Source organism: Phyllobates terribilis, unplaced genomic scaffold (assembly GCF_046119375.1).
Source record: "Phyllobates terribilis strain yellow unplaced genomic scaffold, ASM4611937v1 Scaffold_7__3_contigs__length_470593459, whole genome shotgun sequence".
Lineage (NCBI taxonomy): Eukaryota > Metazoa > Chordata > Amphibia > Anura > Dendrobatidae > Phyllobates > Phyllobates terribilis.
The window spans coordinates 269,181,872-269,197,649 of record NW_027362767.1 but is presented as its reverse complement, the minus strand read 5'-3'; the positions used below and the strand labels follow the sequence as shown (position 1 = coordinate 269,197,649).

The 15,778-nt window shown below is 46.6% G+C and overlaps 1 protein-coding gene across 14 annotated transcripts in view; it reads left to right on the top strand.

Moving 5' to 3' along the window:
* FNBP1 (formin binding protein 1) overlaps positions 1 to 15,778 on the top strand; it is a 122,295-nt gene that overhangs the window by 17,037 nt on the left and 89,480 nt on the right. For all 14 annotated transcript variants that reach the window (XM_073640720.1, XM_073640729.1, XM_073640730.1 and 11 more), the window contains exons 2-4: positions 11,582 to 11,697; positions 15,059 to 15,115; positions 15,586 to 15,733. In XM_073640720.1, the coding sequence (XP_073496821.1) occupies positions 11,582 to 11,697; positions 15,059 to 15,115; positions 15,586 to 15,733 (321 nt within the window). The remainder of the gene's footprint in view (positions 1 to 11,581; positions 11,698 to 15,058; positions 15,116 to 15,585; positions 15,734 to 15,778) is intronic.

Sequence of the window (15,778 nt, the reverse complement as noted above, 5' to 3'; positions counted from 1 at the left end):
ACACATTCACCCTGTGTCTTTATACAGAGTGTATATTCCCTGTATACAGTCTCCTTATACAAAGGTGATCCCCATGTATATAGTATATATCACCTGTATGCAAAGTACTTATACAGAGGTGACCTCCCTCTATACAGTGTCCTTATACAGAGGTGACCCCCCTGTATACAGTTCATGTCTTCTGTATACAGTATCCTTATACAAAGGTGATCCCACTTGTATATAGTATATGTCTCCTGTATACAGTGCCCTAATACAGAGGTGACCCTCCTTGTATACAGCGTATATCTCCTGTATATAGAGGTGATCCCACTTGTGTGTATATATATATATATCCCCTTTATACAGTGTCCTTATACAGAGGTGACCTCCCTGTATACAGTGCCCTAATACAGAGGTGACCCCACCCCTTGTATACAGCGTATATCTCCTGTCTACAGAGGTGATCCCACTTGTATATAGTATATATCCCCTGTATACAGTGTTCTTATACAGAGGTGACCTCCCTGTATACGGTGTCCTTATACAGAGGTGACCCCCTTGTATGCAGCGTGTATGTCCTGTATATAGAGGTGATCCCACTTGTATTTAGTATATATCCTCTGTATACAGTGCCCTTATACAGAGGTGACCTCCCTGTATACAGTGTCCTTATACAGAGGTGACCCCCTTGTATACAGCGTATATCTCCTGTATACAGAGGTGATCCCACTTGTATATATCCTCTGTATACAGTGTCCTTATACAGAGTTGACCCCCCTATATACAGTGTATGTCTCCTGTATACAGTATCCTTATACAAAGGTGATCCCACTTGTATATAGTATATATCCCCTGTATACAGTGCCCTAATACAGAGGTGACCCTCCTTGTATACAGCATATATCTCCTGTATATAGAGGTGATCCCACTTGTATATATATATATCCCCTTTATACAGTGTCCTTATACAGAGGTGACCTCCCTGTATACAGTGCCCTAATACAGAGGTGACCCCACCCCTTGTATACAGTGTATATCTCCTGTCTACAGAGGTGATCCCACTTGTATATAGTATATATCCCCTGTATACAGTGCCCTTATACAGAGGTGACCTCCCTGTATACAGTGTCCTTATGCAGAGGTGACCCCCTTGTATACAGCGTATATCTCCTGTATACAGAGGTGATCCCACTTGTATATATCCTCTGCTCTGTATACAGTGTCCTTATACAGAGTTGACCCCCCTATATACAGTGTATGTCTCCTGTATACAGTATCCTTATACAAAGGTGATCCCACTTGTATATAGTATATATCCCCTGTATACAGTGCCCTAATACAGAGGTGACCCTCCTTGTATACAGCGTATATCTCCTGTATATAGAGGTGATCCCACTTGTATATAGTATATATCCCCTGTATACAGTGTCCTTATACAGAGGTGACCTTCCTGTATACAGTGTCCTTATACAGAGGTGACCCCCTTGTATACAGTGTATATCTCCTGTATACAGAGGTGATCCCACTTGTATATAGTATATATCCTCTGTATACAGTGTCCTTTGAGTTGACCTCCCTGTATACAGTGTCCTTATACAGAGTTGAGCACCCTGTATACATAATATATCTCCTTTTATAAAGTGTCCTTATACAGAGGTGACCCCCCTTGTATACAGTGTATATTGCCTGTTTATAGTGGCCTTACACAGAGGTGACCCCCCTGAATACTGCTTATATCTCCTGTATATAATGTCCTTATACAGAGGTGACATCCCTGTATATTAGGCTGACCTCCTCTTCTGGTCACTGCCCAGACATATACAGTCATAGCCAAAAGTGTTGGCACACTTGAAATTATTCCAGAATTAAAGTATTTCTCCCAGAAAATTATTGCAATTACACATATTTTGTCATACACATGTTTATTTCCTTTGTGTGTATTGAAACAACACAAAAAAAATGAGAAAAAAAGGCAATTTGGACATAATTTCACAAACAGCCACCAAAATGGGCTGGACAAAATTGATGGCACCTTTCCCAAATTGTGGGTCAACAACTGTGTTTCGAGCATGTGATGCTCGTTCAAACTCACCTGTGGCAAGTAACAGGTGTGGGCAATATGAAAATCACACCTGAAAACAGATAAAAAGGGGAGAAGTTGACTCTATCCTTGCATTGTGTCTGTGTGTTCCACACTAAGCATGGAGAGCAGAAAGAGAAGAGAACTGTCTGAGGACTTGAGAACCAAAATTGTTGACAAATATCAACAATCTCAAGGTTACAAGTCCATCTCAAGAGATCTTGATGTTCCTTTGTCCACAGTGCGTAACATAATCAAATCAATAAGTTTACAGCCCATGGCACTGTAGCTAATGTAGACGTAGACGGCAGAGAAAAACTGATGAAAGGTTGCAACACAGGATAGTCCGGATGGTGGATAAGCAGCCCCATTCAAGTAATCCGTCGATATTTGAATGAAATGAAACGCTATTTCAGGAGACCCACTGCTGACACAGACGTAAAAAAGCTAGACTGTAGTTTGGAAAAATGTATGTGAGAAAGACAAAATCCTTCTGGGAAAGCATCTTGTGGACAAATGAGACTTAAGGCCCCGTCACACTAAGCGAGATCGCTGCTCAGTCACAAGTTATGTGACGCAACAGCGACCTCAGTAGCGATTTCTCTACGTTTGACACCTAGCAGCGACCAGGCCCCTGCTGGTCGTGTCAGAACGGTCTAGACCTTTTTTTGATCGTTGAGGTCCCACTGGGTAGCATGCATCTGTGTGTTTGACACCTTACCAACGACCTTGTTGACGACACAGAAACACATAGGTGTGCATCGTTATACAGATCGTTACGGGTCGCCGCATCGTTGCTGCGTCGTTGGGAAGATCTGACTGTTTGACATCTCACCAGCGACCACATAACGACGCAGCAACGATCCCTGACAGGTCGTATCGTTGTCGGGATCGCTGTAGCGTCGCTTAGTGTGACGGGGCCTTAAGAGAGAGCTTTTTGGTAAAGCACATCATTCCACTGTTTACCTTAAACGGCATGAGGCCTACAAAGAAAAGAACACAGTACCTACAGGCAAATATGGTGGAGGTTGAAAGATGTTTTGGAGTTGTTTTGCTGCCTCTGGCACTGGGTGCCCTGACTGTGTCTAAGGCATCATGAAATCTGAAGATTAGGTCATGGGTATTCCATCAGGACAATGACCCCAAACATACTTCAAGAAGCCCCCAGAAATGGATGGAAACAAAGCGATGGAGAGTTCTAAAGTGGCAGCATTGAGTCCGGATCTAAATCCCATTGAACACCTGTGGAGAGATCTTAAATTGTTGTTTAGAGAAGACGCCTTCACATATGAGAGACCTGGAGCAGTTTGCAAAAGAAGAATGGTCCAAAATTCCAGATGAGAAGTGTAAGAAGCTTGTTGATGGTTATAGGAAGTGACTGATTGCAGCTATTTATTCCAAAGGGTGTGCAACCAAATATTAAGTTGAGGGTCCCAACAATTTTGTTCGGCCCACTTTTGGGGTTTTGTGTACCCTCCGTGTCTCTGCCTTGTACCGGCCCTTCCTTATGTGTCTTTGTCATTGGGGGGCCTTGGGTATTGACTTTCTGCTGCTCCCACAGTTATACACAGTGATCCCTGACTACTTGCTCAGACGTCTCCTGCAGTTGTCAGATCTTCCATTACTCTGTATCTGCTCTCAGGTCTGTGGATGCAGCTGATTAGGTGACAGCGCTTGGTGCTGCCCATTATTGCCAGGACATGTGCCCTGAGTTATCATAGAGCTGACCTGTCTCACACATTAGGAGAAAGTGTCTGTTCTGTGGCTCTTGTGGGGGTCGTTACTTTGTATCTTCTGCTTTCTGTTTAAAGTCATCTGATAGAATGATGTCTGTACATTGTATGATGCAGAGTGCTGACCAATAGGCACAGTTGTTGTAGGGGTGAGGGGGGCATAGTTCTCTGCTCTGACTAATAGGGGCTTTCCTCACTAGGGGTTGCCCTCTTTTCCGAATAGTTCATATGCAGAGAGGTTGTCACTGGGGCACCTCTTATTCATTTCCTGATTTCACAGTGTTGGTAATATTTTCCTTTATTTACCTTCTACTGATCTGGAACCTTCTACTCCAGTCACATTTAAAGCAACATTTACTCTTCACTTCTCACAAGCTAATAGGTGGTACAGTGTCTGATCTGAGCATCTTCCATCTGTATCTTACCTGCCTCATCTTGATGTTTCCTCACTGAAGATAAGAGGCGCCAGAGACATTCATTTGATGCTTATCTCCTCCGTTGGCTGTATATGGTGTTGGGACTGGAGCCCTTTTGGCCCTAGTGATTGCTGCTCTAAATATGACTGGAGTATAAGACACAATGTAACAGCAGAATAGTGCATGCAGCTCTGTAGGTGATTGGAGAAGATCAGAACAAGGGGAATACAGCTGGATGTGACTGGAATCAGTTGTCATTATCACTGTACAGGGATCGGCCGTGTTACAGTCTTGCTGAGATTGCGTCTGGCCTGCCCGGATAGGTTTTGTTTGTTTGCTTTTGTGGTAGCAGCCATCGCCTACTAATGGCGGCCGGCCAGAAGAGACACATTGTAGATGAGTCGATGACCGCCCCTTTCTTCTGTACGTATTTGTAATGTACCATAATGTGTGATTGTAGCGCTGCAGTTTGGCGTGATCCACACTGATAATTGCCAGAGTAGGCCCCCACTGACATGGTACCCCTCATCATGTGCAGGAGGTTTTGGGTGCAGTTCACCTTTAGGCTGGGGGGGTCACATGAGCGTATGTTCTCTTGTGCGAGGGAATCGGGTCCGATTATGCTAATGACACTCGGCTCAAGCCCTGTCAGTGCACTGTGCTCCGATTGTCTCACACGAGAGTACCGCAGCACAGGTGCGGAGGAGACGGAGAAAGTAATTTCTCCATGTCCTGTATTGCTGGCATCCGCGGTAACCGCACTGCACTTGGATGACACCCAAGTGCAGTCCGATGTTTCACACGCACCCATAGACTTGTTCTACAGTCACCTCATCCCAGTAATGGCTGATAACAGGGAGTGATAGATTGTAGTCACCTGTCCTACAGTCTCCTCTCCCCAGTAATGGCTGATAACAGGGAGTAATGGATTGTACTCACCTGTCCTACAGTCACCTCTCCCCAGTAATGGCTGATAACAGGGAGTAATAGATTGTACTCACCTGGCGACCCGTGTGCAGGTCAGTAGGCGACCCGTGTGCAGGTCAGTAGGCGACCCGTGTGCAGGTCAGTAGGCGACCCGTGTGCAGGTCAGTAGGCGACCCGTGTGCAGGTCAGTGGGCGACCCGTGTGCAGGTCAGTGGGCGACCCGTGTGCAGGTGATGGGGTGCAGGTCAGTAGGTGACCTGTGTGCAGGTTTTGGGGTGTCCGTCTTCCCCTCGCTCTGTGCCTTCCTCGCCCTCTTCCTCTTGCCGCCTCCTCTGGACTCGCGGTATGCATGCTAATGAGGGATGTGAGGAGCGGCACATTCATAGGATTAACCTTGTGGTTTACATTCTATTCCCAGAGATGAGTCACAGTCACTGTTCCTGTTCTAAGCGCAAAGAAGGCTCTACAGACACTGCACCTGTGACTCTGCTGGACTCCTCTGACTTCATCTTGAGCCGGCTGATTCATGAGTAGAATGCTAGATCTCCAGTGTGGACTGACACAGAGAGCTGGGCTGTAGATATAGATGCCACATATGAGAGGGTGAAGTGTCACCTGCTGACATAATTAGTAGTAATCCTGGCAGGGTGCAGGATCCCTTGCCTCATTAATAATCATGTCATTCCTAGTGGGTTTAACATAATTACCATAACTCACACAGCAGAGATCACATCCCCGGACCCAAGACTGCTGGCATCTGGGATAAGAATTCTGGTAACGGTGTATCATTATAACCTTGCGGCTGATAACAGAGAACAATAGTTTTCACGGAGTAGCTTGGTGGTACCTGACCTTGCAAGGTATCACCTCTGCCCCTCCCAGCCAATCACCACATGAAGAAATCAGGGGTTGGCACTTTTGGGGGTGCAGATGCTCCCAATAGTTCAGGTTCTGCAGAGTTGGTTTCCATTACACTGTTGGGGCTCATCAGTGTCGCCCCGATCCTTCAGATTGTTCCCCCCCCCCCCCCCCCCCCCCACACACACACACACACACACACACACACACACACACACACACACACACACACACACACACACACACACACACACATCTTCTACCACCTGTGACCCTTATTTTTCCGAGGTGTTGATTAGTTTCACACATGTTTAGCAGATCCTTCGTTTTTGTGCGTCTTTATTACGCACATGACAAGTCACCACCAACCCACGCCATCATTTAAAGGAGCCATGGTCCTGGACTGAAAGGGATCCCATAGCAGCAGTCTGTCTCCTCTGCATTTACTGTTTAATGCATTACAGTTTATTGTCCCCTGCTATCAGTCATTACTGGGGAGAGGAGACTGTAGGACAGGTGAGTACCATCTATTACTCCCTGTTATCAGCCATTACCTGGGAGAGGCGACTGTAGGACAGGTGAGTACAATCTATTACTCCCTGTTATCAGCCATTACTGGGGAAAGGTGACTGTAGGACAGGTGAGTACAATCTATTACTCCCTGTCATCAGCCATTACTGGGGACAGGTGAGTACAATCTATTACTCCCTGTTATCAGCCATTACTAGGGAGAGGTCCGGGGCAGTGAAGGGTCCGCTGATGATTTATTCATGACCCCATTACACAGGAGCCGTGTTTTCTTTGTGGCCGCTCAGCACTTCTGTAAATGTCGCTCATTTCTGCCCTCCCACGTTCACAACGGGCGCATTCCTCTCCGGCCAGAAACAATACCCCGCCTCTGTCGTATCCCTGCAGCGGCGGAGCTCGGGACGCCACTCAGTGAGATAATATTATTGCACTGGAAGTGGCCGGATCCGCGTCAAGCAGCAGCTAGATCTGTGCTGGGGAAAGCCGGGCGCCTATCAGTGCAGCTCATGTTCTGGCATCCATCCGGCTTTCCCAGGCTCCGGAATGTCAGATTCAGAGACGCCTACAATCAGGTGCTGCGTCCTCGTATCTGCTTTCCTTTGCGGGGTGGCAGCCGCTGAAAGTAATGTTTCCCCCTTAGGCTATGTTCACACATGTTGGGTTTTTCAGCATTTTTTGCTGCAGATTTTTATGCAAATTTTCAGCTGCGTTTTGGAGTACCAGCAAAGTCTATGAGAAACCAGAATTCTCTGTTCACACATCATGTTTTTTTTTCCATTGTCTATTTTATGCCTTGGTTGTGTTTTTGGGATATAGAGCATGTCACTTCTTTCAGTGTTTTTTTCAACATTTTTTCTCCCATAGGTAGTAATGGGGGTTGAAAAAAATGCTGAAAAAGCGCATAAAAAACGTACCAAAATTTGCATCAGCGTTTTTGATGGCAAAAATAGTAGGAGGTTCTTTTTTTCACAGAACGTTATGTACTTGCATAAATAGAGACAGAAGGACAGTACAAAAAACGCAGCAAAACCTGCGTTTTTGACACAGCTGATTTGCTGCCAGAGATTACGTTTTGCTGCAGAGTTGTGACGCTAAAAAACCCAAACATGTGTGAACATAGCTTTATGGTGGCGGCTGCATTGCCTTAGCATGGCCTGCGCGGTGACGCGGTCTCAGGAGAGCTGGCCTTTGTTTACAAAGCAAGAATTAGGAAAATACAAATGCTTTCCAGCACAGACGGATCCCAGCTGAGCGTGAGTCACCCTGCACTCCTCCAACCAAGGGAGAGGAAGGGTTAATGGTGATAAAACTTCATCCTGAGCCCTCCTGGTGCATGATGAGAATGCTAGAACTGCAGTAAAGACTGCCACAGGCAGAGAACACAGAGGACCCTCCCACCACGGCTCAGGTAGAGCTGCTCTCCATGTTGTCTCCTCAGAGAAGAAGAAAACAAACTAAATCCTGGAATTTTATCCACCAGATATTGTAAGCAAGGGCCAACGGAGGAAGAGGAGAAAGCGTGAAAGGGGTAATAAACACTCTTAATTTAGGGGTTGGGGGCCAGTAACTGGGAGTAAGGGATAGTACTCTCCTGTCCTACAATCTCCTCTTCCCATTAATGGCTGATAACTGGGAGTAATAGATTGTACTCACCTGTCCTACAGTCACCTCTCCCCAGTAATGGCTGATAACAGGGAGTAATAGATTGTACTCACCTGTCCTACAGTCACCTCTCCCCAGTAATGGCTGATAACAGGGAGTAATAGATTGTACTCACCTGTCCTACAGTCACCTCTCCCCAGTAATGGCTGATAACAGGGAGTAATAGATGGTAGTCACCTGTCCTACAGTCGTCTCTCCCCAGTAATGGCTGATAACAGGGAGTAATAGATTGTACTCACCTGTCCTACGGTCACCGCCCCCAGTAATGGCTGATAACAGGGAGTAATAGATGGTAGTCATCTGTCCTGTGGTCGCCTCCCCCCAGTAATGACTGATAGCAGGGGACAATAAACTGTAATGCTAAATCCTGGAATTTTATCCACCAGATATTGTAAGCAAGGGCCAACGGAGGAAGAGGAGAAAGCGTGAAAGGGGTAATAAACGCTCTTAATTTAGGGGTTGGGGCCAGTAACTGGGATTAAGGGATAGTAGTCACCTGTCCTACAATCTCCTCTTCCCATTAATGGCTGATAACTGGGAGTAATAGATTGTACTCACCTGTCCTACAGTCTCCTCTCCCCAGTAATGGCTGATAACAGGGAGTAATAGATTGTACTCACCTGTCCTACAGTCACCTCTCCCCAGTAATGGCTGATAACAGGGACTAATAGATTGTACTCACCTGTCCTACAGTCACCTCTCCCCAGTAATGGCTGATAACAGGGACTAATAGATTGTACTCACCTGTCTTACAGTCTCCTCTCCCCAGTAATGGCTGATAACAGGGAGTAATTGTACTCACCTGTCCTACAGTCACCTCCCCCCAGTAATGGCTGATAACAGGGAGTAATAGCCCCTCTCCGGTGCAGTGTGCGGCCCTCGCCTCTGATCCCATATTTTGGTGTGTCTGCAGTTTGGCCGCTTCTCCTCATTCCTTTTTCCTCCCTCTGATCTGGATGAGTAAACCTTGTTTTTCTCGGAGCTGCAGATGTGATCCTGGCCAGCACTGAAGACTTTATATAACCACCAGCCACCACTACTATTACCCCCACCGTCCACTCTCTGCTCTCAGTCTCTGTAGTGGCCGATAATTCGGATGCAATGAACACAGCGACTTCATCTCATAGGATGGCGATCCACTACATGCCACCCATCATCTCCGAATGTATTGAGTCCTCGTCGGCCCGCTCACAGCCACCAGCCATCAGTCGTATTCACCTGTGGGCATCGCCCATCAGAGCCATCAGTCATCGCCCATTATAACCTGCGTTATCTTTAATATTTTGTTAGCTTTATTTCTCATTTTTTTCCTGGTCTGCCCCTTTAAGATCGGGCCTTTTACTGCATATGTAGGTCTCCCTGTGTTTCCTGGCCCAGGGGTCACCCTGGAGGTTGGCGCTGACTGTGATGGACGCCTCGGCTGAGCTGATCTTGGCCAAGACTCAATGAGCCGGGAATCTTCACAATACATTCCTTCTAGATAAACTCAGCTAATGTTCTCTGAGTCACTGAGCGGCCGGGGTGCGGTGAGAAGACTCCTGCAGTGTCACCGCCGCTTACCGTAAGCCGCAATTATTAGCGGTAACTGATCATATGCTGTGACTGCGGGGACTCCTCGTCCTGTGATCACGTCCACCCCATCATCTCCCACAGATATTGGGTCTCTGGGGTTCTGTTCATGAATCTGAAAGCTCAGGATGAACAACTCCTTAGAGAGCTGATGTGTAGAGTTTTGGGGAACCCCGAGGTGACATCCACAACATCCTATACGTGAGTGCTGGGATCCTTGCGGCCTTTTCTGCTTGGTCTTGGATGCCTCTTTCATAGAAATTGCTTTCTCCTGAACCGGTTCATTTACCTCCACCCCCTCCATGCTGCAGAGGTCCAGAGATAAGTGCTCACTGATGTAGGATTTCTTGGCTCGGAGCTCACCATTATAATATGAGATATCATCAGATCACCTCCTCCATTCTGCAATACTGCATCTACAGACTGATAGACTCTGACATGTAAAGGAAACTCCACCTTGACCAGAGCTACACTCACTATTCTGCTGATACAGTCACTGTGTACATACATTACAGATCCTGAGTTATATCCTGTATTATACTCCAGAGCTGCGCTCACTAGTCTGCTGGTGCAGTCACTGTGTACATACATTACTTATCCTATACTGATCCTGAGTTATATCCTGTATTATACCCCAGAGCTGCACTCACTATTCTGCTGGTGCAGTCACTGTGTACATACATTACATTACTGATCCTGAGTTACATCCTGTATTATACTCCAGAGCTGCACTCACTATTCTCCTGGTGCAGTCACTGTGTACATACATTACATTACTGATCCTGCATTCTACTCCAGAGCCGCACTCACTATTCTGCTGGTGCAGTCACTGTGTACATACATTACTTATCCTGCAAAGATCCTGAGTTACATCCTGTATTATACTCCAGAGCTGCACTCACTATTCTGCTGGTGCAGTCAGTGTGTACATACATTACATTACTGATCCTGTACTGATCCTGAGTTACATCCTGTATTAAACTCCAGAGCTGCACTCACTATTCTGCTGGTGCAGTCACTGTGTACATACATTACATTACTGATCCTGCGTTACATCCTGTATTATACTCCAGAGCTGCACTCACTATTCTTCTGGTGCAGTCACTGTGTACATACATTACATTACTGATCCTGCAGTCTACTCCAGAGCCGCACTCACTATTCTGCTGGTGCAGTCACTGTGTACATACATTACTTATCCTGTACTGATCCTGAGTTACATCCTGTATTATACTCCAGAGCTGCACTCACTATTCTGCTGGTGCAGTCACTGTGTACATACATTACATTACTGATCCTGTACTGATCCTGAGTTACATCCTGTATTATACTCCAGAGCTGCACTCACTATTCTGCTGGTGCAGTCACTGTGTACATACATTACATTACTGATCCTGTACTGATCCTGAGTTACATCCTGTATTATACTCCAGAGCTGCACTCACTATTCTGCTGGTGGAGTCACTGTGTACATACATTACATTACTGATCCTGTACTGATCCTGAGTTATATCCTGTATTATACTCCAGAGCTGCACTCACTATTCTGCTGGTGCAGTCACTGTGTACATACATTACTTATCCTGTACTGATCCTGAGTTACATCCTGTATTATACTCCAGAGCTTCACTCACTATTCTGCTGGTGCAGTCACTGTGTACATACATTACTTATCCTGTACTGATCCTGAGTTACATCCTGTATTATACCCCAGAGCTGTGCTCACTATTCCGCTCCCTGTCCTATTGTATGTGTAGCTTGGTCTATGGTGTAGCAGTCGCCCCAGGTTCGGATGGTCACCGTTCTCCCTCTTCTTGTCATGACAGGACCAGTTTGATAACCTGGAGAAGCACACGCAGTGGGGGATCGAGGTGCTGGAAAAATATATCAAATTTGTGAAGGAAAGAGCGGAAATCGAGATCAACTATGCAAAACAGCTGCGGTAAGTTCTGTGCACCCTGCGTATGGTCTAAGGGGGTGTGTGGGGTCCCGGCTGTAGAGGGAGAGCTGCGCAGCGCAGCACGAGATAAGTCATTGTGTCTTTATCTATGTAGCATGGGCATATTCTACAGCACAGGAACATCACTCCCATCGTCCATGACCACAGGAGCTCATACTCTCACCATACATTACATACTGTGTATCACTCTCATAATCTTTGTCCCCAGGAGCTTACAATCTAACCTTGTACACTGCGTCAGGACAGAGTATTATGTAGATGCTGAGTTGTTGTTTTTTTAAACTTTTTATTTTCACACATGAAAATCTCATCAGTAAATGTATCCTATTAAAGTGACCCTAGCACTAACTACCATTTACAGGGGGTCATATGTAAAATATCAGTGGTGACAGTGGTTCAGCTCAACAATCCGATCCATGTCCACATTATACTACAGTCACCTCCAGAGCTGCAGTCACTATATTTCTGTTACATCATGTCTTATCCTCCAGTCACATCTAGTGCTGCAGTCATTATTCTGCTGTCACATCATTTCTTATCCTCCAGTCACATCCAGAACTGCAGTCATTATTCTGCTGTTACATCATGTGTTATCCTCCAGTCACCTCCAGAGCTGCACTCACTATTCTGCTGTTGCATTGTCTTATCCTTCTGTCACCTCCAGATCTGCAGTCACTATTCTGCAGCTTACATCGTGTGTTCTCCTCTAGGTGCATCCAGAGCTGCAGTCATTATTCTGCTGTTACATTATGTCTGATCTTCCAGTCACCTACAGAGCTGCAGTCACTATTCTGCTGTTACATTGTGTCTTATCTTCCAGTCACCTCCAGAGCTGCACTCACTATTCTGCTGTTGCATCGTCTTATCCTTCTGTCACCTCCAGATCTGCAGTCACTATTCTGCAGCTTACATTGTGTCTTATACTCTATTCACCTCCAGAGCTGCAGTCACTGTTCTGCTGTTACATTGTGTCTGATCTTCCAGTCACCTCCAGAGCTGCCAATTTACAGATTTATTCTGTTGAGTGTATGAGGGGTCTCCACTTAGCGATGACCCCCATTATTAGTCCGCCGATCACGCTTTATTTGTGTCTCATGGTGTTAGGGCTAGGGGGGCCCGAGGCATATGAGCCTGCAGATCTGCGTATCCATAACACAGCGACAGGTGTCAACCCCCCTCAGGGACTAAACAATCACCAAGGCTCACCTGTAGGTTGAAGGGACAGTGTTAGAATCTGGCCCAGTGGGGGTCAGCACTCTGAAGCCCCCTTCTGGTCACTACTATCATTTTCTTTGGCTTCTTTTTGCAGGACGGTTGGGGGTCCTGTTTCCCCACCCCGTTTTTGTGATATCCACCAGTTTCTGCCTTTGACTTGATACGTTGTATCAGTGATGTTGTTCTCGTGTTACATTGTTTCCCCCTGCGGCGGTTAGGCGAGCTAGGCTGCAGATGATCTCCTGTCAATCACGTCAGCCATATAAAGGCTGTCACTGACAGCCAAATATAGATGTGCCTGTCACCGTCACAGGGCGTCGTATAGATGGGGAGATCACACAGCTCAGAATTCTGTATATGAACCAGGAGGCACAGGATGAATTTGAGAAGACGTCCTCCTGCCCCCAAAAATCTGTCCTATTTTTTTTATTTTACTCACTTTTATAGCGCCATTAATTCCACAGCGCTTTACAGACATTATCATGACTGTCCCCATTGGGACTCACAATCTAGGTTCCCTATCTGTATGTCTTTGGAGTGTGGGAGGAAACCGGAGTAAACCAATGTAAACAGGGGGAGAACATACAAACTCCTTGCAGATGTTGTCCTTGGTGAGATTTGAACCCAGGACCCCAGCGCCGCAAGGTTGCAGTGCTAACCACTGAGCCACCCTGCTGCCTGTTCTATTTAGATTCTTAGTTGTGACCTCCCGGTCATGTGACCGCCGTTTCCAGCCGCTGATTGGCTGCATCCTCCCTTCTGTACCTCATTTACTAGAATGTCTGGAATCCCGTTTATTACAAAAATTCTGACAGAACCCAGCTGCTGCCCCCTGTGGTCATAATGAGCGCTATCGTTCAGTGACAGCGCCACATGGCATCATCCGAAGGGAAAGCTGAGTGCCGGCTAATACAGCTTTCCCAGAGTCCTGTAGCCATAGACCAGCAGGGAGGAATGAGGGGCAGACCTGTCTGTCAGGGTTCTGGGAAAGCTACGTTATACATTTATAGTAAGAGGAGGGGGCACAGCGGAGTCACACCGGCTGCCTACATTATACACAATGATTACATTACATGGAGTGATGCTCCCCAGGATATTAGGGGGGTTGTTCTGGCGGTGACTGGCGCACGCCTCTCTGCCTGGGTGTTCTTGACTCGTTTACTCCCTTCCCTTTTTGAGTCCTTTTCTCAAATGTCTCCGTCCACACCCCGCTCATCACATAGTGCAACCCCCAATCCTCAGAGAAAACCCCAGACTCTGGTAAGTTTTATCTGTTCTTGGGAAAGTTGAGTGACTGATCATGTGTGGAAAGCTTCTATTCCGTCTCTTAAAGGGGCAGGGTCACTTAACTTTGCTAAAACTGATCTGCCAGAGGGCCACTTGTGATTACAGTTTGAATTTGCTGTTCTGGATCCTGGGAAAGATGAATTCCTTACCAAGCATTTACAAGGGGAAGGCCGCTTTTCCTTCATTATTCCACTGTAGTCTTGGGATCATTCTTCCTGATAGGATAGCACAATATATGGACAACCCACCACCGCAACCACCCTTTAAGATGGTAAATGTTGTTTGTTCTCAGGAAAGCTGGGGGACTACCACTGTGGGCCACTTGTTTAGCTTTTAAGGGGCCATACTGAACTTTCCTTCCAGTTATGTAATGACATCTCTGCCCAGTGCACAGGAGGGGCTCTGCCATTACATAACTGGAATTATTCAGCTTTCAGGCATCTGGGAAAGCTGAGTGATATCAGTGGTAGGCCCCTTTATTAGCTATTAAGGGCCAAACCCAGCTTTGCTAAGAATTGTCAGTGCTGAGCAGATCTGACAGAGGAAGATGTATGATTATAAAACTGGAACATTTTGCCATTCAGGGGGTAGAGAAAGCTGGGTGACAACCAGTATGGGCCACTAACATGGCGCAGATGTCGGGTCAGGTTTGAACTTCACTGACAGCTTCTGTCTTGAGTCATTGTGAAACTAAGAATGAGAACCTCACCCCCCCCCCCCCCCCGATGTGTATGGAGTAGTCCGTCGGAGTCCAGGTGGAGGGGAACTTGTCTCTTTTGAGAAGTTGTGCTGATTTTTGAGTTCTGATAGCCTTTGTTTCTTCTTCTTTTTTTTCTTGCAGGAATTTGTCAAAAAAATATCAAACCAAGAAAAACTCCAAAGAAGAGGAAGAGTCAAAGTGAGTGTCCGGCGGGGGTTGGGGGCTGCCGAACAGATAGAAAGTCCCCACATTGCACCCTCCCTTAAAGGGAGGTTCCCAGTACAGTTTTAGAATTTATCAGGAAGCGCTGACTGGTGGGAATGATTACAGGTCCATTCTCTGTCTTTCACCAGAGAATGTATACTTCTGCAATCTTTTTGTGCAAAATTTGTGTGCGTAAGTTTGTGCAGAGTCCTCTGTCTCTGTGGTAACAGACTACAAATAATCCCTTCGTAGTCAGGGGGTAATCCTGCAGACTGGACAGATGGCACAGATCAGACTGCACAGGATTTGTCTGCTTGCAGAAGTTTTCCCACCCTTTCTAGGAGTCGTGAAATCCAGCCATTTTCCACAGCTTGCATTCCTTCCGGTGGGGAGTGACGGCACATACGGGGGGTGGGGGGGTGCATCTCACGAGTAGTCACTGACCGGCTACGTTCATATGGCAGGTACACGTCATGTAAAGCCTTCCAGACCACGCTGAATGAGATGAACGACTACGCCGGGCAGCACGAGGTCGTCTCCGAGAACATGACGTCCATGATCATGGCGGAGCTAACGCGCTTCGTACAGGAGCTGAAACAGGACAGGAAGTCGGTGAGTACCGCGTCTCCACGCCAGACGTCACACCTGAGTGGCTGG